General features: G+C 51.5%; 2 protein-coding genes across 3 annotated transcripts in view; one reads left to right on the forward strand and one right to left on the reverse strand.

Annotated features, from left to right (window-relative positions):
- RSPH14 (radial spoke head 14 homolog) overlaps window positions 1-22662 on the forward strand; it is an 84088-nt gene that overhangs the window by 4861 nt on the left and 56565 nt on the right. For both annotated transcript variants that reach the window (XM_023241549.2, XM_003994830.5), the window contains 3 exons: window positions 1248-1505; window positions 2567-2669; window positions 6114-6232. In XM_023241549.2, the coding sequence (XP_023097317.1) occupies window positions 1307-1505; window positions 2567-2669; window positions 6114-6232 (421 nt within the window). In that variant the 5' untranslated portion in view covers window positions 1248-1306. The remainder of the gene's footprint in view (window positions 1-1247; window positions 1506-2566; window positions 2670-6113; window positions 6233-22662) is intronic.
- The window catches only part of GNAZ (G protein subunit alpha z), a 53456-nt gene continuing 44883 nt past the window's right edge, over window positions 14090-22662 (reverse strand). The window contains exon 3 of the mRNA XM_023241548.2: window positions 14090-16010. Coding sequence (XP_023097316.1) covers window positions 15666-16010 — 345 coding nt within the window. The 3' untranslated portion in view covers window positions 14090-15665. The remainder of the gene's footprint in view (window positions 16011-22662) is intronic.

The following is a 22662-nucleotide window of genomic DNA, read 5'->3' on the forward strand; positions in this document are numbered from 1 at the left end:
TATATTTATTATATATTATATTCTTACAATAAAGGAAATTGGAGGAAAGGAAATGTTATTAAGAAAAGCGTAAGGGGGGGTGCCTGGGTGGCTAATTCGGTTAAGCATCCGACTCTTGATTTCTGCTCAGGTCATGATCTCATAGTTCATGAGATTGAGCCTCATGTTGGGCTCTGCAGTGCGGAGCCTGCTTGGGATTCTCTCTCTCCCCCTCTCTCTCGCTCTCAAAGAAAATAAACATTTTTTTAAAAAGAAAAGCATAGGGGCAACTGGATAGCTCAGTCGGATGCTTTACCAATCTCAGCTCTGGTCATAATCTCACGGTTGGTGAGTTCCTGACCCGTTTTGGGCTCCACACTGACAATGAGGAGCCTGCTTGGAATTCTCTCTCTCTTCCCCTCTCTCTGCCTCTCCTCAACTTGTGTGCGCAGGTGCGTGTTCACTCTCTTTCAAAATAAATGAACTAAAAAAAAAAGAAAGAAAGCGTAAGGGAGGGAAAATACATTATTTATATAAAAAAGTATTTATGCAAAAGTGTATTATGTAAAAAAGTACTATATTATAAAAAATCCACGTGTAAGTGGACCCGTGAAGTTCAAACCTGTGTTGTTCAGGGGTCAGCTGTACTAGCCACACTGCTTATAGTCACTCAAATTATGTATGTGTGTAATAAAAATAAATCACACTTTAACCTTAATTCCTTTTTTGTGGATGTGTCAGGAGCATCTGGATATGGGTCCCTGATGGATGAATGAGGTAGACCTGGATTTGAACATTGGCTACTGGCCTTATCAGTTCCGTGACCTGAAGCAAACTCCCAACCTTAAGCCTCAACTACTTCCTTTGTAAAATTGGGATAACGCAAGTCCCCTCCTTCTGGAGTAGTTGAGTTAGATACTAGATATTGCTGGCAGAAGATAACTACTACACGTGGTGACCATATTAATGTTTGCTTTTTTGGTTTGTTTTGTGTCTTTGGTGCCTTTACAGGCCCCAGCCTATAAAGTACTGGTGGTGTCCTCTGTCATTATGGGTGGGAGAACCCTGGAGTTTGCAATGTGGGCTACTATTTACCTTTACTGTGACCTTGAGCAGATTCCTTCATTGTTCTCAGCCTCAGTTTGCTCATCTGTAAAATGGAAGCAAAAATATCCCCCTGGCTGCCCTTACAGTTTTGAGAATCAAATGAGAAGTAGCTTCTAAATCACAGTAGTAGTAACAACAACTTTTTGGATTCTCTTAATCAGTGGTTTCTGCAGAGGTTTGTTTTGGAAGCTAGAGAGTTGCCCTCTGCAGGCGTGGAAAGATGGCCCATGCCCGGATCTCCATGTACCTGCCCCCCGACATCAACCCCACCCAGGCTGCCATTGCCTATGGCTGTCGGGCCCTGCCCAAGCTGAACGAGGAGCTGCAGTCAGAGGACCTGCTGACGAGGCAGAAAGCCCTCATGGCTCTGTGCGACCTTATGCACGACCCTGAGCATGTCTACGTGGCCATTGACACAGGTGAGAGTGTCACAGCCCAAGTAACCACGACTAGGATGGACGGACAGTGGTTCAAGGTGGGAGATGCTGTGGCGACCTGGCCCCTTTACCGCATCCCTCCTGGCTGGTCAGTCAGTCCTTGCCCAGACACCATTGGTGTCCCACCCAGAGCCACAAATCAGCCCCCTCTGCTGTGGCTCAACCAGGTGGCCACAAATCCACCAAACGGTTCTGTTTATGTATCTAATTCACAAAGCTGTCACAAAAGATAGGCACACACCTTATGAAAACCACATGTATATCTGGGAGCTCTATATCCCTTGTGTCCCACTCTTTTAATTCTCAAAATAAGACTTGAGGTGACTTTCATGGCATGGTCACACCTTTCCCAGATCAGGCACATGATGGATGAACTGCTTCCTCTCCTTCCAGCCTTAGTGGAAGGGCTAGTTAATTCCAGCTTTGCCTGAGGTTCCTAGAACCAGGGGCCAGGACACTGGGTGGAGCTTCAGTAATAAGGGTTGCTATTTAATAAGCCTGACCCTGGGCCGGCATCACCCCAGTGCAGAGCCTGTGTTATCTTAATCCTAATAGCACCTGCCTTGGGAGGGAAGATTAGAAAACTGACAGATAAGAATCGGAGACTCAGAGGAGGGGAATGAGGCTAGGGTTGCCAGATAAATAAATAAAGCAGGATTTTTATTTGTTCAACCTGGCATCTCTAGGTGTAACCTATTCACAGGTAGGACTACTTTGGGCCTGGAATGAGAATTTGACCCCTCAGTCTCTCTAAAGGCAAAGGCCATTTTCTTAATCCTGCAGTGGACTGTGAGAGGAGGCATTGGTGGGAAGCCTGCAGGGCTTTAGATAAAACGCCCCCCCCCCCACCATGTGAGCCTTTGTAGCACACAGAGACCCCTTTGGTGAATCTGAAATATTTTGTAACTGACATGATTCCCTGAGGCCCGAAAGCAGCAGAGCCTCTGGTAGTCTCTTGCTGCCCAACGTTGGCTCACCTGTTGACTTCTAGGTTCATTGATTTCTGAGAATGGTAAATGTTCAAAGGTTTTTGTGCCTTGCAGGCTGCCTGGAGAGCCTGAAAGCTTTGCTGAAGGATAACAATGACATGGTGCGGATAAAGACCACTGAGGTGCTCTACATCATGGCGACCCATAATGTGGGCAGGTGGGCAGCTGTCTCTGGAAACCAATGTCATGCTTTGGAGCCACATCACTCCCCTGGGTGGCATGCCCTTGGATGACCTTGAGCACTCTGAATTTTGGGTTATCAGTTTGTGTGTATCCGGGAGAGGGAGGGGGTGCTTTCCCATATCAGTTCAGTTCACCCTCTTGACCTGGGATCACTAGGTTTACCTGGTATTGAAAACAGAACCAAGGGGCCCCTGGGTGGCTCAGTCAGTTAAGCATCTGACTCTTAATTTCGGCTCAGGTCATGATCTTGTGGTTGTGAGATTGAGCCCCACATCAGGCTCTCTGTGCTGGGTGTGAAGCCTGCTTAAGATTCTCTCTCCCTCTGCTGCGCCCCTGCTCGCTCGTGCGCTCTCTCGAAAGAAAGAAAGAAAGAAAGAAAGAAAGAAAGAAAGAAAGAAAGAAAGAAAGAAAGAAACAGACCTGAGAATCACAAGCAGCCCTCAAGCCCTGCCCAGGCACTGATGCCCAGTGTGCACATGTCCAAAAAGAAGGAATAGAAGGGCAGGGTGCTCAGTGTCTCCCGGCTTGTTTGATGTAAACAACAGATGGTCCTTTACAGAAGCTTGAGATCTTTTCAGCGGTGTCAGGGCATCTTACAAAACTCAAGGTTGCTCAGTCCTGCCTCTTCCCAAGCTCTCTGTGCCTCAGTGTCCTCATCTGCAACTGGTCATTGGGGCAAGGAGTCAAATGAGGTAGTGCACATAAATTTTTCAGTGCAGCGACGTCTGCCTCACATTGGCCTAGGTGGCCACCCTGTGCTCCTCTCTTTAGGGACTGCTGCCTCCTTCTCCCTGCAGATAGTCTCTGTGAACTCACGTACCCACTTGCTCAGGGCCATCCCCAGATGATGGTGGCCTCAGTCTCTCAGTTTCCCTGACCTCTGGGTTCTAATTTCAGGTCCCCAGAAGGAGATATGATTAGCACGATCCATGAGCAGCCCTGGCCTGACAGGTCACCAAGAACAAACGGGGTGCATATGGGGAAGTGGTACCACAGTGAGAGCCCCAATTCATATGCTGTGCACTGAGAAGAGCGGATAGATAAGGGGGACAGAGGAGTGTATGTAGGAGGCAGGAGCCCTGGTTATCTGGGGACCCCAACCTTTCCTGTCATGACCTTGGAGTCTCACTGTGCTTATCTGAGATAGATCCAGGGAAAGTGCTTTAACACTTAGAGGCAAGGGGGGTGAAGCACCTCTCATTCTTCCTGCTCCTTTGTTCTCTTTCTGGACTGCCATGGACATTGGGTAGTAACCCCCAAAAAGGGCTGACAGATGCTGTGAGGACAGGTGCTTGGAACCTGGGCAAGTACAAGGAAACTGTGAGCATAGCGAGGGTGCCTATAGGTTTGTTTAGTGGCAGTGGGAGGTTGGGGAGGTTGTGTGGGATTCGTGGATATGGCCACATTAGCAGGGGTGGGAAAGGGGACGTACAGTGAAGAAACTGTCACTGATCAAGGACCTGCTATGGCCTGGCCCACATACTCCTTCAGCATCCACTATCCCTCACACTGCCACCTCCAGGCATGGGGAGGAGAACCGAGTGACCAGCGTACAGGATTCTAACACACTGGCTCGCTCCACCACACCACAATGGACAGAGAATGCAAAGGGCCAAAGATAACCTAGGCCAGCTTGGGAAGTTTGCCTGAGTTCGGTGGTGATCTTATAACTTACAGCCAGTAGCTTGTGGAGCCCGTCAAGCTCTAAGTACCTGCTCATATTGAAACCCTTGTGCCTCTTGCACCCACACAAATAGCAACAGGAAGAGGAGATAAGGGTGGCAGCCCAAGGCTCGACATCTTGTCACCCTGAGGAGTTCATGTGACAGCCCACAAATGGGAGAGCCTCATGGGAGGACTAGCTCCCCCTGCCTGCCTCTTCCTTGCTTGCTGGTGAATGGGGCAGCTGCCCTCAGGGCAGACACAGCAGACTTGCAGAGCAGGAGTGATGTGGAGGGGTGACCAGGCACTGACTGAGGAGGGCAGCACACCTCATGATGGGTGGTCAGAAAAGGTCCCTGCAACCTGGGTATCCCGCTATGATTTTCTTGTCCCAGAACAACTCAGAACTCGCCACATGGTTAAGTCCTGGCCATCACAGCAGGAGCACAATCGGTTGGGCACTTCCTGTGTGCCAGGCACTGGGCACAGGCCTCACACTGAGTTCTCACTTATTTCTGATCCCAGGCCTGAGAGAGGTGACCTCAGAAGCCCTCACCATATGCAGTTGGTTAATGAGAAGAAATCGTTACAAAGCCAGGAATTGAAGAAATTGTACATTCCCTTTAAACTGTTCATTAAAAAATTTTTTTAAATGTTTATTTATTTATTTTGAGAGAGAGCAAGTGGGGGAAGGGCAGAGGGAGAGAGAGAGAGAGAAAGAGAATCCCAAGCAGAGATTCTCGATGTGGGGCTCAAGCCCACAAACTGTGACATCATGACCTGAGCCAAAATCAAGAGTCACACACTTAACTGACTGAGCCACCCAGGTACCCCTAAACTGTTCGTTTTAACTCCAAACACAAACAATTAGGCATTCACCAACCCTGTGTGTCACCCAGGCCTCTTCTTGGGTGTGGGCCCACTTGTGGGTGTTTCCCGTCATCTCTTTTGCTTAAACCACACCTGTAACATCATCTAATTTGCAGATTTGGTTTCTTTAAGATAGAGTGGAGAACTCAGACATTAATGGAGTAATCTGCATGTAAAAACCTTCTAGAAGGTTTTTATGATCATCTCACTTTTTTTTTTTTTGAGACTCACTTTTGAGTCTTCCTAAAGCAATCAACTTTGTTTTCATAAGGAATTAAAAAAAAAAACCCACAAAACTCTTCTCACATCTAATTGGCTTACCTAATAGCTAATTAACTTACATAATTATAACAACAAACATAACAGGCACACATAGGTTTGGAGGCCAGCATCTGGCTGTTGGCAAGCTCACAATTCAGCTGGGAGAAAAGGAAGAGGCTTTGAGGGGCGGGGCTTGTGGAGCCTGGAGCTTCAGGGGGTGTGTGCCCTGGTGGGTGCAGCCCCGATTCAGGGTGGGTCAGTTGTGAGGCTCTGCTGCCTCATCATCCTCACTTTACAGGCTCACAAGAGTGAAAGGAAGGATCCAGGCGCACAAAGAGCAGTTGGAGTCCTAGCTAAGGAAGGGGCAGAGCTGCATGATTCCAGTGCGCGGTTCTTTCCACTGCCACCCAAGCCACACTCCTGGCCTCTAGAGATTCTATAATATATGGTCCACCTCTGGCCTTTTTCTTCTTTCAGGAAGCCAGAGGGACGTGGTCTGCACCAACCAGCACAGGCTCAGTCAGGCTCCAGGTGGGGTTGCGGGTGGGCAACTTCCCCCTGGTTCTTACTGGATCCTCTCTGGGCATGGTCTTAATTATGTCTAAATCTGACTTCTCTTCACCAGAGAGGGCTTTTTAGAGCACGATGTCATCCTTGCCTTGTCCTACCTGCTGAACGACCCTCAGTCAGCCTGTCGGAAGAACCTGCACCTGGCGTTCAAGCATGTGGCTCAGCTACCTTCAGGTAGGCTCTCAGTGGGCACTCAGGTGGCCCCTTGGTCTCCACTCTAGGTCACTCATGTGCCCTGCTGCAGATCATGGTCTAAAGCACGTTTTTTAAAAAAAGTTATAATTTTATTAAGATACATCATACATATCAAAAAGGCACAAATCATACATGAAGGTTTTATTACATTGTACCAAGTGGACATGCCATGGAATCGCTACCCAGATAAAGAAATTTGTACATATCGCCACCACTCTGAAAACTTCCCACATGCCCCATACCAGTTTCTACCCCTCATCCAAAGGTGAACAGTATCTTCTATTCATAAGACCATAGATTAGTTTATGCCTTTTCTTAAACTTTACATCAGTGGAAACATATAGGCTGAAATATTTTGTTTCTAGCTTTCTTTTTGCTCAACGTTTTATCTCTGAGATCCACGTATGGTTTTGCTGATTTGCACTGGAGTATGGTATTTATGGTATTCATGTTATATGAGTATACGATTCCAGTTTATTTATCCACTCTGTTGCTGACGGACATTTGAATCATGTCAAGTGTATGGATACCAAGAATAGAGTGTCTGTAAACATCCTCGTGTCTTTTGATGGATGCGTAGAGGCATTTCTTTTGAGACATACCTAAGAGTGGAATTGCTGGGGATAGGATAAGTTTATGTTCAGCTTTAGAAGGTACCACCAATGGTTTTCTAAAATAGTTACACCAATTTACACTCCCACTAGCAGTGTCTTAGAGTTCCACACGCTCTCTATCCTCACCCACACTTGATCTTTCCTGGCTCTTTATTTTAGCTATTTTTGTGGGTGGGTGTGTGGTAGTATCTCATTTTGGTTTTAATTTGTGTTTCCCTGATGATTATAGCCCTGTAAATGTCTTCCTTTGTGAAGTGCCATAGCATGTTTAAGGATTAAAGAAGGCCTGCCCCAAAGGCCACTCTACCCTCAGGCTCAAGGTCCCCTTCACCTGTTTCTGCTAATTAGATGCAGAGTCCAGGGTGATGGCCACCCACCTGCTGCAGCTCGAGAGTTGAGATCTTGTGTCAGAATGACAGTGCCTTGTCACATGGTGCAATGAACATTTTTAAATGGGGGGCTTATTCCAAGAGGCATGATATCAAGGTCTTCAAGGGGGTGCTTTAAAATTAAAGTTGGGCAAAAAGGCATTGCAGCCCAGGAGTGAGACAGCCCTAGGTTCCCTCTGCCCTCCCCCTCATTCCTTGCATGCCCCTGGATGGATTATTTCCTCATCTCTAAAGTGAGGCTGATACTACCTGCCTCGGAGACCTGAAGTGAAGGCAAGTGAGAAGATGCTTGCCAAGCATGTAGTGTATCACCCTGCACAAAACACGCCATAAACATCAAGTCCACATGTGAGCGCTCTCTGAGTTGAGGGTCCCAGAGAGAGATGACTATGGGATCAGGTGCGGAGAGGTGGACAAAACAGAGCGAGCCCTTGGGGGCCTGGGATTGCTGCTCATCCGGGAGGCACGCCTTCTTCCAGCTGGGCTGGGCATGTGAGACCAGATGACAGAAGCTTCTGGTAGTTTTTTTGTTTTTTTAAAGGACCTGCTTATCCCTGGCCATATCCCAAGCCAACAGAATCTGTTTCTGGGAATGGGCACACATATCTTCTCAAATGCACCTTGGCTGATTCTCCCTCGAGGCCATGGTTGAGGGCCACTGGAATACTGGGATGTCTATGAAGCTCCAATGCTCAGAGCGGAACTAAGTAAATGCCCTGTGCTCACCATGGAGGAACTCTCCTTGAGGTGTGGAGCTCCCAGCCAGCCCTCTTAAATGATTGTGACCTGTTTAAGCATTCAGAGAAATACAGAGACAATAATAAGAAACATTGAGTACCATCATGGCTTTGCTAAGTCTTACCCTTCTGCCATATTTCATATTTGCTTGATATTTTTGTTTTTAAAAAAAGTAATGACAGTCAAAGCACCCTGTGAAGCTCCCCACCTCCCCACCCAGCACCCTTTCTCCTGCCCTCCCTGGAGCCACCAATAATTTGAGTATATTCCTAACGCATGGCTTTATAATTTACCATGAATGTAGTTATTTGGTGATCTTGCCTTGCATGTTTTAAAACTATGTAAATGGATCTTACTGAATGTATACCCTTGCTACTTAGAGAACCTAATGTTATAATTTTGAGATTTATCCATGTTCTGTCATGGGTTCCGTTTTCGTATTTTATCTGTGGCGTGCCCTTCTGGTGTTTGAACAGACGCTTTCTCCTGCTCGGCTGATGCGGCGTGCTGGTTGTCTCTGATCCTGAGCATTCCCGCTCAGATTTTCCTGGAGTCCCTCCAAGGCCTCTGCTGGAGGAGAGCATCCTTGTGGGGGTGGGAGAATGCATGGCCTTCAGCTTGGCCAGATGCTGCAATTGCTTCCCAGCCCACCCTCCTCCAGCCGGAAGAGAGCCTGGTGCACATCCTCACCAGCAACATGATGGTGTGCTGTGCTGTTTCACTGTTGTGTGGCTTTGCCATCCCCTGTGACTGGGAGAGGCGGCATCTTTCCTCTGCCTGGCGCCACTTGTGTCTCCTCTCCTGCCCAGTGCCTCCCCGGAGCCTGAGCACATTCTGTTGAGTTGTTTTTCCATTTCTTATTGATTTGAGGGAGTGTTTCATATATCCTGGATTCCAACCCTTTGTTGGCTACATACACTGCAAATACCATTTCCTGGGTTGTTTGCATGGCTTTTCACTGTTTATTTGCTTATTCATTGGCCCAAAAGTTTTTCGTGTGTGTGCATGTGTGTGTGCATGTTTGTGTTTGGTGCTGCTTAAGAACTCATGAAGATAGTCTGTCCTATTTTGTTCTAAAAGTGTAAGGGTTTTGCTTTTTACATTTAGCTGGTGAAGGTACATGAATTGGATTTTTGTTTGTTTCTAGGTCTTCTTGTATAGCCCTTGCCGGTCCTACACTGTCTCGATTACAAAAGCTCTATGGTGATCTGTGTTCTGGTGGGAAGGGCCCCGCCCCATCTCCTTCCTGCAAAGTTGTTCTGGAATCCACAATCACTGGGCCCACCACGAGGAGTAGGGGGGCTGTGGTTCTGACAAGTCTGACTGGGGCCCCAGCAGTGAGCCTCGGCCTTCTGTCACAGGATCTCTTGGCTGCTACTCCTTGTCTCTGGCGTGTCTGGAAGGGAGGCCTGGGACACTCTGGTGAGGAATGTGCAGTCGTGGTGGGTGGGGGTAGCTGGAGGGAGAAAGGGAGACACCCAGTGTGCCAGACACCGCAAGAGGTCTGCCTGGGGGAACTCAGCACGATGGCTTCTGGGTTAGACAGTATGGCTGTGTCCTAGGTGGTATCCTCACTGGGCCACTGGGTGGGGTGAGTGGATCCACTTCAGTGGTCCCACTCTTAACCAGGGTGTGGCCTTGGGCAGTAACATAGCCTGTCAGAGCCTCAGCTTCATTACCGAGCACAGGAATATGTGTGCCTCTGTGGTCTGCTGGGATAGTCGGAACTCAGACGGCTCTCCTACTGGTGGTCATTGGTATGGGTTTTCTATCCACTGCCACGCCAGAAGGCACCCTCTGCACCTGGCAGAGTGCCTGGTACTCAACAAATGTTGGCATTTAGGTTTTATGCCGTATTTTAAAGGATCATTTGTCAGTTATTCGCCGCAATTCACTTCCTCCCTTCCTTCATTAATTACATAGTTATGTGTTGGGCCCTTGCTCTGTTCCAGCCACTGTGTCTCACTTGCTTCATCTGTAGTGTTGGGTATCTGTGGGGGGGAAGTAGGTCTTCCCTGAGTCCTTGGTGTCTGGCCAGATCTGGCCTAGTGTGTGGTTTCCCAGAGTAACCAGCAGGGGGTACCACAGGATCGATGACTGCCTGACAGAGCCTGGCTGTCAGGCCCCAGGGTGGTGCAAGTCAGGAACGGGAGAAACCAGGATTGGAGAGGCAAATACCACGCAGAAGCTTCCAGGCCACGTTCCCTGTCAGCCGGGCCCTAAGTGACCGCTGGGGATTCTGGGGGAATCTCTGTTCCCTTGTTTCTGCTAACCGCACACAGAAACAGGTCTTGTTTTGTGGCCAGGCGTTCTGTAGGAGAGAACTCTAATGCCGAAATTGAGGATTCTTCTGTAACTGGACTTTGGGATGCAGCTGAATAGTACCGCGGACCTGGAAGTGTCTCCCTACCAGCCCCACTGGCCATGACCCAGGCCCCTTGGGCCCTATGACAGTGGCCTGGAACCAGGGTGACTGGGTGTACCTGTGAGACTGGACTGAACTCTGAGCTGCTGCCCAGCTGTGGCAGGACCACGGTGTGGGGACTGCTGTGTCCCCTACACACTGTGTGCAGCCTGGCTTGGGTGAAGCTGTGAGGGTTAAAACAGGTGTCCCTCCCTACCCAGAGGAGAGCACCATCTGGGGAGGGAGCTAGGGATGTGAGTCCTCTCCTATGGACACTGGCTCTTCAGCTTCAGAAAGGAGCAGGATGGGCCTGGGGAGGGACAGGGCATGCCAGGCATGAAGTTGGATGCTGTTTTGATCTTGGCAGTTTTGAGGTGCAGGGGAACATCAGAGCTGAAGCCGTGGGAATAGCAGAAGCCTAGGGATAGGGGGTGCTGGAGAAGCAAAACAGGATGTTCTCACCCTTCCACGGTGTGCCTCAGCCAGGCAGCCTTAGCCAGGCAAGCTGCTGCACCCCTTTCTCTCCTTGAAGGCTGCCTCGGGAGGTGGCCCAGAGTAGCCTCCTGCTCCTCCTAGCCCTGACACCACAGAGTACAGGGATGGGGCGGGCTGCCTCAGGGGGGTGGGTCTTTCCTTTCTCACCTGCCTTTAGGATGGGATGCACCCGGCCCCAGGCACATCCTCAGCCTGACAGTCCTTGGTGGGCAGTTGCCTCCTTCCCAGACTTAGCAAAGGACGATGCCCACCAGTGGGGACACTGCCCACCTGGTTCCCAGCCTGGTGCACCTGCATGATGCCTCCCCTCCTCACCCTCTGCACACATTTGCCTGCTCCAGCCGGAAGAGTCTTTCCCTGTCTGGACTAGTCAAGGCTGGCCACTGTCCCAGCAGCTATCCTTGTGGTCTCTCTGCGGGTGGGCCATCTTTCTCAGCCTTCTCTGTGAGGTTTTTGTAATATACCCAGGCGGTTTGGGACAGCTTGTTACACAAAGAGGGTCAAGGCTTTCCGGTGCATGCGCTGGGCAGTACCAGCTGGCCCCTGGCCTTGGACCTACCTCAGCACTGAAGCCCCTCGCCCAGCTCATCTCTTAGTGAGGTGAACCCCCAGGGTGCCATCCAGCCTTGGTGGGGCCCCCTTGTCCTCATGGTGTACTGCACCCCTCCCTAGCACCTGCCCCTGAGTCGGCAGACCTATAGCCCATGCCTATTTGTCCTAGGTGGCCAGGGCCTTGTATGGGCTCCAGGGAAGATGGACAGATGGAGCACTGCCCCTGGGGTCCCAGGCCTGGTTGGGTCACTTGCTACACAGTGTGATGCCAGGAAGTCATTCCCCCTCCTGGTCTCTGCTTTCTCCTCTATAAAATCGAATCAGTAATCTCAGTGTCCTGAGAGTGGAGGAGGCTGGGATCAGACGAGTGGGTACGGGGCTCAGCGCAGGGCCATGTGGTGTGCAGTCACTGAGGGGAGCTGGGGTTATTGTCACTGACCCATCACACTATCTTGGATGACAGAGAGAACTACAGGGGAGGATGGAAATACCCCCATGAGCCCACAGGGCACTGTGCCCTGTAACAGAGCGTCTTTGGCCACATGGTGGGACCTGGGTTGTGCTTAGTCACCTGTAGAAGGCAGGACTGGGCCAGGCCTTCCTGCACAGGTAGAGCCTCTCCCCTTAGGATTGTCTTCCTGTCAACCCTGGCCTCCTCTCACTGGTCCCTCTGCTGCTGGTCCTAGAGCTCATTTCCCTCTGGCCAATGCCACCATTGGTGGACCTTTCCTGGGCCTTTCTTTGGCTTAGCATGTGCCTTCTCCATACTGGGAACTGTTTGGGCACAGTAGAGAAAGGAGGTGGGTCAGAATGTGCCAGGTACCCTTCCCACCTTGCCCTAGAGTGAGCACTTTATGCAGTAGAGTGTGGGAAGGAGGGGACATGCAACACCCAGAAGGCTGAGCCCCGAAGGATAGACAGTTCTTGGACTTCAAGGGTGGGGAAAGGCACATGAGCATGATTAGCAGAACAAGAGGCGGACATAGCATGCCCACGAGAGGAAGAACCAGCACAGACAGAGGGTGACTAGACTTATCGTGGGGATCATTTCATAACATATATAAAAATACTGAATTATTGGGGCACCTGAGTGGCTCAGTTGATTGAGCATCTGACTTCGGCTCTGGTCATGATCTCGTGGATTGTGAGTTCGAGCCCTACATCGGGTTCTCTGCTGTCCGCGCAGAGCCCGCTTCAGATCCTCTTTCCCTCTCTCTCTCTGCACCTCCCCTGCCCCCACTCTCAAAAATAAACATTAAAAAAAAAACCTCTCAATCCCTATGATGTATACTTGAAACTAAGAGGATTGTATGTCAATTATACTTCAATAAAAACAGTCAGCCCATGAAATGAAAAAAAAACCTCACTGAATGCATGGTCTCCAAAATGTGGAAGAGAAGAATATAGAACACATACTTATCAGAGTTGATGAAAGGAGGCAGGGAGGGGTAGTTCATGTAAGTTTAAAAAAAAAAAAAAGCAATGCAGATAGATTGCAGCAGAGGGCGGGACACTGAAGAGTCTGCCCACTGGGCTCTGGGGACCAGGCTCTGGGAACTGGGAGGACTGTCCCAGAGAAGCCACCTCCCATCCCTGAGCACATCAGGAGAGAAGGCAGAATCCTTCTATTTTCCTTCTATCTGTGTATTTTTAGGTGAAGGATGCTCATGGTGAAATTACTGCTCTTTTCACAGTTGGCATTAAAAGCGTAAAATAAGTCTCAAAGATTTTAAGTCACACGCTATTTCTTCTTATACAAAAGTCCCCTTGGGTTTTTGCTGTTTGGTGATGTGGGAAGGCGTGAAGGGAATCCCCACGAGGCTCGTGGTGGGGGAGGGAGAAAGCCCAATCTGTATGTGTCTGCACGCTGTGTGTCTGCGTGTGTGCGTGCGTGTGCATCTCCACTTGCTGGTCCTCAGGGCTTTGTGTGGGTCCTGCATTTGAGGAGGAGGTGCAGAGTGGCTCTGGGCTCCCCATGGGATGCTGTCTGTCTGGTGCAGAATGATCAGGGGCAGAGCCAGACAAGAACCCCAGGCTTGGGAAGCCCTTGCCTCTCTGTTCCGCCAATCCCTGACCTTGACCTTGGACACCTTTTCTCATCTGTAAAATGGGGCACAGCTAACAACCTGCTACCGTAGAGATGTTAAAATAATCTGTAAGGAGCCTAGTGCAGGCTGAACAAAGTTGCTTGACTACTAACTAGTGCTTTCCACCACATGGAGATGCCTCTAACCACACAAGCCAGAGTCGGCAAACGGTGGGATAGTGGGGGGGACCCCTCCTCCCCACACCTTGCAGGACCCAACCTATACTGTTGGGCATTGTCAGCACCCTCCAGGCTCTCTACCTCTTCCACTCTGTGGGGATGAGTCTGACTCTGGCAGAGGTGTCTTTAGGGTATGACGGGTCTGGGTGTTGGTGCAGCCTGGGCCATTGCTGGGCAGGGGTCTTGGAGCCACCATCACCCCTGAACCTCAGCTCCTCCAGACACAGGGGCCTGGCAGGCCTCCCCCTGTCTTGATTTCCAAATGATTCTGCCTAAATGTGTGGGTTAGGGGAGAGAAAAAGCACCCTGGGCACGGAAGGTGTCTCTGGGCACCCTCCCAGATGTCAGCCACACACATACAGCACATCAGGACAAGGCTCAGCTCATTCAGGGTATTTTATTTTCTTAAAGTAGACAATCTTTAACTTTCATACAATCACCAGCTCCTCTTTCCCTCTGTACATCTCTTAAAGTCCTTGGCTGTGATTCACACACTGACCTTGGACATATAGGTACCGAACAGAGGCTAAGAGAAAAGGAGATTTGGCAAGGGCTCTGGCGGTGCCTTCCCTCTCAACAGCGGGGGTTCATATTTACATGCGGCCCTCGGCCAAGGTCCTTCCATGATGGTGGGTGCCACAGGCCCTGGGACATGAAGGGCCAGAGTGCGAGGTCCCAGCAGGGCCTCCCTCAGGCTACAACGCTCGCTGAGCCTTCACAGGACTTGTAGCTGCTCTCAGCCCATCTCAGGTGTAAGGTGTGCAGGGGCCAGGGCCCCATCTCTTGCTTCCCCTTCCTCCACTTGCAAAGCCAATGGATAATTTACTCTTTAAATACCAAAGACATTTAGCTATTGTTCATTCGCTCCTAGGTGAAGAACCTTCTTTAAATACATCACATTTATTTTCTGAAATAAAAACGAAGCAGAAATCGCACCAGTAACAAGAGGACGCTGCACAGGCTTATGTACAACGCGGCCCCGCGAGGCTGCCACAGGGTGGCCATCCACCCCAGTGTCGCTCGGGAGCAGAGGGACAGACTCATCCAGATAACAACTTTTACACTCAGCAAGCCAGACACAAAAAGGACCACCTGAAAAAAAAATATGTTTTGAAAATCTGCATTTTAAAAAAGAATACTCAACTGCATTTGAAATTTTCCATATTTCTGCGAAACACCACGAGATTTGGCCAAAAAAAAGGATGTCAGAGAAGAAAAACCAGGTTTTGATTTATAAAACATCAGACTAGTAGAAGAAAAGCTGGAACCCAGCTGGCCTAGTTTGAAACAAATCGTGCCACTCATGTTATTGTGTGGATTTTTGCTGCATATTTTGAAGCTGTTTAAAAAGAGCTGTGAGTGGCTAGAGGTCTGGTTAGTGCTGTTATCTGGCCTTGCACCCTGGTTCCAGAACGAACGTGGTACAGAGGCCAGCAGTAGGCGTGGCCAGCAGGGAAGGCGCATGGACCCTGCTCTGGTCCTCCCTCCTGGTCAGCAGCAAGGTCCCCAGTCCCAAGCTTGGGCAGAGCTGGCTTCCTCCAGATGACCCAGCCGCCTCTCCTCATAGTCCCACGAGGACCCCCATGCAGAGCGGGGCCGGCTCGGGAAGGCAAAGTGAAGGGGGCAGAAAGGGCTCATAGTGAACGTGGTGACAACTGCTTAAGTCTTCAAGAGGCCTCAACGCTTTGGGGAACTTTGCCATCTCCAGACTGTGTGTGCATGTGTGTGTGTGTGTGTGTGTGTGTGTGTGCGCGCGTGTGTGTGTCTACCTACCTAGCAATCTATCCATATATATTTATGTTTGCGGAAATGTGGGGGCCAAGGAGGTGGAGGGCCGGGGGGGGGACATTTTTCAGGTCCCCCGTTTTCTGCCCCTAGGCTGGGTCTCCCTAGCACGAGTGGGGGTGTGACACCCCAGGGGTTTCGCCACAGGCAAACTGGCCCGCCCAGCTCCTCAGCAAAGGCCTATGTACTTGAGATTGTTCTGTATGATGACGTCTGTCACCGCGTCGAAAACAAACTGGATGTTACTGGTGTCGGTGGCGCAGGTGAAGTGGGAGTAGATCTCCTTGGTCTCCTTGTTGCGGTTCAGGTCCTCGAACTGCCGCTGGATGTAGACAGCGGCCTCCTCGTAGGTGTTCTGGCCCTTGTACTCAGGGAAGCAGATGGTGAGCGGGATGCGCCGGATCTTCTCCGCCAGCAGGTCCTTCTTGTTCAGGAAGAGGATGAGTGAGGTGTTGATGAACCAGTTGTTGTTACAGATGGAATCAAAAAGGCGCAGGCTCTCTGCCATTCGACTCTGCAGGCAGGAAAATGCTGGTGTTAATCAGGGGATGCAGCAAGGAAAGGCCCTAGACCCACAGCCCTTCAGAGAGAAAGGCCCCTTGGGAAGGTCTCCCAGCCCAGCACTGGCCCTGCAAAATTCACCCTTTTATTGGGAAGTCTTCCTCTGCGAGGCCAAGTCTGTCTTCACCTGCCTCCCACGGGCTCTGGAGCCCCTACAGTGGCTGGCACTGCCCTCCGCGCCCTGACACTTGTTAGTAATGGGTGCTTCTGCTTCATTGGTGCTTCCTCTGTGGCTCGGGGCTGCTGCATGGCCTCCCTTAGCGGCAGCGACCTGGGCAACTCCAAGCTCATAGCTAAGGGCCCCATCCCCTGCCATCCCACGCTGGCTCAAGTCCCTCATGCTGCCATCGCATCTCCCTCAATGTGAGCGTGGCCAGCTTCCTGCCCAGCCAGCAGCTCCGGCCCGCTAGGGCTTGGGCCAGTCCTCTAAGCCTCGATCCTGCCACGTGGTGCTGTCAGTCCTCAGCCAGATCTGTGAACTAACAGCCTGTGCTTCCAGAACCGAAGGCTCCAGTCTAGAGAGCTGGGGAAGGCTCAGGCCCCTCTGCCCCGCCCAGGTCATGGTGCTCATGTGAGGACAGAGGCCTACCAGGCTCAGTGACCAGAGTGTGGCAATGGCCCTTATTTACCCCCTTCTTTCTGAGGACCTTAAATGGGTTGTAGTAACTGAGTTTTTAGGGAACATAATGTATTTGTCTGACTCCCAAACTCACCACTCATCATTTCCACAGAGAACTGACAATTCTAGCTTCTAAAAAGAACTGCTGGTGAGTTACTATGGTGAAAGCTGCCCCTCGTTTTAAAATAAAACAAACAAGCCAAATGTCCGAACAAAGCCCGGAACTAGTTTAGTTTAGACTCAGGGTGTCGGAATTAAGGACTTTCTGACTAGATCATATCACCGGTGATATGGTAACAACAAAGGAAGCTGCAGCTGGTGCTGATGGTGTGGCCATGGCATGCCAGTTTGTTCAGTCCTTACACCTTCTGATTCTCATTTTACAGATGAAGAAACTGAGGCTTGGAGAGGCAGGAAATGTGCTCCATGTTCCACAACCAGGAGCTCAGGCTCACTTGGAGGGTGGATGGGCAGCACTGTTGGACCCAAGTGAGATGACCCCAGGTGGGGCTGTCCAGGAGGATGCCACAGTGAAACCTCGCTCTCCCAGAGATCCTGAATTGTCTGAGATACATGGTCTAATAGCATCAGCGCTAGGAAGGAACCAGGTTGAGTGGGGAGAGGATGCCCAGAGGTACTTGTCATTACTCTCCAACCTCAGAGAAGTGGTCTTCAGATCCCATATTCCACCTTGGAGAAGAGGTTTTCCAAAACCAATCTTGTGCCTTCTTTAGAATGAGCTAAGAAATACCAGAAACCCTGGAAAGTGGGTGGTTTCAGGTCTTGGGGAAGCAGGGGCGGGGGGGGACCCTTCTCCAGAGAGAAACAAGATGCAGGATTCCCATCCCCAGCAGTGCCTGGAGGAGCCACATGATGTTCCCAAAAGTGAATAAGTGGTGGTCTAGGAATGTCACATTCTGCTGGAGACTAATTAGCTCTAATGGATTTCTGGAAGCCACACTGTAAAGCCTAACAGAGCTATCAATTCTCACAGGAATGATGTCATAATCAGGGGCTGTGCTTCTGACCCCAAACTTCACATCAGATAAATAACAGAAACAGTCATTAGCACGTATGCATGAATTCAATGAGCAAACACTTGCTGAGCATGCCCTAAGGGCCAGTGACAGGCCCCAGGTCTCATGTCAGGTGATGGAGCCATGACAGGTGCCCAGGACTCAGAGGGGGACGGGCTGGCCACCAGCAGGTAGGACCCAGCAGGCCAGTTCCCAGGGTATGGAGCTGGTGTTCATGGAGTGGGGGCCAGGCAGAGAAGCCAAGACACAGCCAGGCTCCTAGAATGGGTATCTGCTGGGTCACCTGGGGTGAGAGCCAAGGTAGCCCTCATACCTGGTCCAAGCCCAGCAGCCCTGGGCAGGCTGTAGAGTCTGGGAAGTGGAGGGGCAGGAGGGTGTTCTCAGCATGCTGAAACAGCATGTTTGTGCTGGCCGGTGCTCATGCCGAGGCCTCTGCTGGTCGGTCCTTTGAGGGCAGGCCCTGTGTGGCACTGAAGGGGTCAACGAGCCACATGGCCCCTCCCACCCCATGGCCATCTCAGTTGCTCTTCCTGTTCAATATCCACCCCAGGTTCCTGACTTCAGCCCCAACTGACCAGTCCTTCCTGTCCCATGTGAACCTCTGCCCCACAGACAGCTCTTGGCAGACTTTTTGGTCCTTAGACATCTCCCTGAGCCTCATGTTCCTCTGTACTTGAAAATCTGGGAACTCAGGCACTTTCCTCACAGGGCAGCCATGCCCTTGGCAGTGCCTCACAAACACTCATAGGATCGCTACTGCCTAGGACCACAGAACAGGAGTCTCTTTCTTGCTTTTGTGTTTTTTGGGGGCTCAGGTTTCCTGCTTGTCTCTCTTCCTTGGGATAAATCATGGGTAATCACGCTGGCCATCATTTACACACCTGCGAGGTGATAGGCATCAAAGAATAACCACAAAACCTCTATCTGTGTAGATGCCCTGCCTGCATAGGCCCTGCCAGGCAGGATTCAGCACAGCCTGCAGAAGGCACTGACTGGGTACTGGCTTGTAGAAACGCACATGACCTTCAGAGCTTGTGAAGCACCAGGCTAGATGCTGCACTCCACCTGTTATCCCCTACTGCTCTCTGGGTGCTCATGGCCCACAAGGGGTGCCACTTGGCCAGGGCCCCCTGTAACTGCAAATGAGGCCCCTTGGCTGAGGAGAGCTGGTGACGGTGGGCAGAGTGGAGCTGGAGTCCCCTGGCCTTTTGACTCGGTGCCCTCAGTGCTACTGTCACTGTGGTGTGCTCACTCCTTCATTCCAATCGCTCCCAGGTGGGCAGAGCAGTGTCCTGACACCTCAAAGCATAAATCATTGAAAAAGGAACGTGCTATTTTGGGCTGTAACTCTGGAAACTGTGTGAAGCTTGCATGAGTGTGAGTATGGGAGGAACGCCACTGGTGTACTTCCCCGCCCAGCTTCCAGGGCCTCCCTTCCCCTCCTCTCCACGTTCTGCTCGCTATGGCCTCACCTAAGACCCCTTCTTCCTGGAAGCTCCTCTACTTCCGCCCCCATATCCCTGTTCACCTCGCAGCAGCACATGTCTGGCTATGCGTCCTGCACCAGGGTAAAGTCCCAGCCCCTCAGTCTGGCCTTTAGGGCTTCCCCTGGTACCTCTCGCTACAGCCCTCGGTAGGTATGCACAGCCTGGACACCAGCTGTGGCCCCATTCTTCTGCTCCTCGGCCTGGGTGGGGCTCCCCCATGTCGCTTAGTTCCCCTGTGCCTCTGCCCACTTGGTATCATGGGTCAGAGCTGCTGCTGAGGGCCCCAAAGGTGGTAAGAGAAAACTGGGCACCATCCTCTTGAGGTCCAACTGGGCCGCTGGGCCCCTATGGCAAACGAAGGCAGGGGCAACTTTGGGATCATCGCTAGTATATCACCCCCTTGTCCTGTGAAGTTTCCATTAGCCTGACACAAACATCCTCTTGGACCCAGAATCTGAGAGGCCACCTCTGCAGCCCATGGCTGTGCTGTGAGCAGGAGGCTACAGATTTCACACATGGGGAGATGGGGGCCCAGACAGGCTGACTCCCAGGGCTCAGTTAAGAGCCCTGTATCTCCAACAACCGCTTGCTCTTCCAGGAAGAAGCCCTTCTTGCCTTTACCGCTCCAGCTGCCAGTGGAGCAGTCACGGTTGTTTCACCCAGGAGGAAACGCACCCACTGGCAGCTGCCTGCAATGCCAGCCGGGGGCTCTGAGGCCCACCCAGCTCTCCCCAGGGCCTGCTCACCAGCAAAATGGCACTTTCTAGGAGTCTGGGATTTGTCTGCGCATTCATTTATATAAATAACATGGAGCAGATGATTCCCATCAGAAGCTTATGCAGTGGTGGGAATCTTACTGCCCAATGGTGAGAAATCAGTGATTTGCAACAAAGCATGTCAGACAGCAAGAGGCAGTTGGGCGGCTGGATGTAATCCCTGGGGTTTGGTAAAGAAGTAATTTCTTGGCCATTTGCAAAAAGAAAGCTCCTGCCTGGACAGGTCCAAATATACTCAGTGTCACTGAATGAACTTTCCCCCAGGGTGGCCTGTGGATGTCACCAGGCTGGACCTAATGGCCTGTTGCTAAGGAGCTAGCTGGCCTGTGAGTCTGGAGTCTTTGTTCAGTGCTGAACTTGGCAGCAGAGGCCTTCACCAGGCACATGGCTACCATGTGATAGCACCCATGGTCGCCTGGATGGGACCAGCTACATTTTGAGGCCAACAGCCAGGGTGAGCTGGGATGCAAAGGAGAGCCTGCATGTGGTGGTGGTGGTGGTGGGGGGGGGGAGTTGGTACGTTGCCCCTTGGTTCTGATTCTCTACAATGGCTCTCCTCGTGTCACAAAAGGGCTGTCCCCTATCCCTGGTTACAAGTACAGGGTCTGGAGCCAGGTGCCTGGTGTTCACTGTCACCACCGGTGTTTGATGTGCCTTGGACAAGTCATTTCTTCTCTCTGGGCCTCAGTTTCCTCATCTGTAAAATGGGATGGTCACGGCATTCAATGCCAAGATAACTGTGAGGAGGAATAAAGGTGCTGATATGAGAAGAGCCCAGATCTACTGGGCCTTTTCCCATGGCTGCTGCTGCTGCCCACTGGGCACTCTCCCATGCCACTCACTGCCCCTTGCCCCGGCACAGGGCTGTCTGTTGTCTCCTCTCACCTCTCAGTGGAAGACCCACCTCCCTCAAGGAGGCCTGCGTCTTTGCAGTAGGTTCCTTTAGCTTTTTAGTGGGGCACAGGACAGCCCCAAGTGCCAGGCTGAGCACCTCCAGTTACCATCGTTTCTCTGATTTAACAGGTCAGGCCCATGAGCTTTGTCATGACAAGGCAGACTTTGGTTTCCTTGCGTGCTGGCTGGGTGGGAGAGGGCTGTCCCAGAAATCCAGCCTGGAACCCAATCATGGACACTCAGGTACAGCTGCTGCACTTTGCACATGAGGATAATGGGCCCTGCTACAGGCAAAAGGGTCTGTCCAAACGTTCCCCACACAGCCTCTTCCAGAACATCTGCCTCCTACTGACTTGAGAGCTCACTGGCCTGCCTGAGGCAGAGGGGACAGCGGGTGTCCTCCAGCCGTGGTCCTGGGTCCCTCTCTGAGTGAATTCTGGTTCTTTGCATGGCTGGGATAGGGAGCACTGCTCAGCCCCCTAAGGCACTGTAGTTTCTAGAGGGAGGTAGGGGAACAGGGTAAGGGAGCTGGCTAAGGACTACCAGGTTACCAGCCCAGCCTGCCTTGGGTCTTTCTAACTTGTCTCTCTAGGGGGCTCATTTCAGTCTCCTGCCCTCTCGGGCCATCCTCCCTGCCTCCCGAAGCCTGAGCCAGTTTCTGGTCTCGTGCAGTTTGCCTCCACAGTCTGTGATAGAGAGTGTGGGGTCCTGTGTGCAGCATATCTGCAACTCAACAGGCCTCTGGGGCGGACGAGGGGTGGGGCCTGTTTTTGGAGCTGGGTACCTTACACCATAGCCTGACCAACCCACACAGCAACATACATGTCACTTTCCAGCAGCACCAAATGGTGGGCAGGCAGGCAAGAGAAAGAGGCCCAGGGCCTCAGAGACTCAAGGTCTGACCTGTATCTACTACACCTCTCCTGATGGCCACCCAGACCTCCGGGTGCCCACAGGGTGGTGCCCTTCCTGTTCTCTCCTCACAGGCCACCACAGGTGTTCTGTTAGGACCCAGGTCCTGTATGTGGTGACTCACTGACCACCACTGGGACTGAGGACTAAGCTGTGGGGAAGGGGCATGGGCATGCTCTGAAACCCTCTCAATTCCCAGATTTATTGACTGAGCTCCTGGGGCAAAAGCTGGACTCCTCAGAGGGGCATGCTGGCCTTTCATGATGTGGGTGCTCTCATCTTTCTCCCAGCCCCCACCTCCACGTCACTCCTTGTTCCTGGTCCTCACCTGCTCCGCGGTACCTTACACAGGCTGTCTCTAGTCTGTGTAACTCTGGGCAAAATGCTTGTCTCTCAGTGCCTCAGCCCCTCATCTGTGAGAAGGTAGTAAGAGCAGCCTCATCAAAAGGTGTGGCTTTTAATGGAGAAAACGCACACAAAGACTCATACGGTTTCCATCATTGGTTGTGGGGCCCTGGGTCCTCCACCTGTCTCTTGGGCCTTGAGGCCCCATCTAGCTGTCGGGTGGGCGGAGCCATAGGCATGCTGCATGGCCCCTGTCTAGATACAGGCGCTTAGCCAACCTTGCTGCCTTGTTATTATCACACAGGTCCCCCACTATTCTGTTCCAAGAAGGGGTAGAATGTATAGATGCTGCTCCTTGCTCCCTCTGGGGTCCCGAGAAAGTGGGGTCCCCACACTACAGGTGGCCTTGGTTTCCATACCAGCTCCCAGCTCTGTAGTCCTCCTGGGATACTGGTCCAGTCCACCCTGTTCCCAATGCCCTCTTCTCTTATGTGGACACACATTCTGGGGGTGGGGGGTGGGACCAGCACCTCCT

Source organism: Felis catus, chromosome D3, assembly GCF_018350175.1.
Source record: "Felis catus isolate Fca126 chromosome D3, F.catus_Fca126_mat1.0, whole genome shotgun sequence".
Classification (NCBI taxonomy): Eukaryota; Metazoa; Chordata; class Mammalia; order Carnivora; family Felidae; genus Felis; species Felis catus.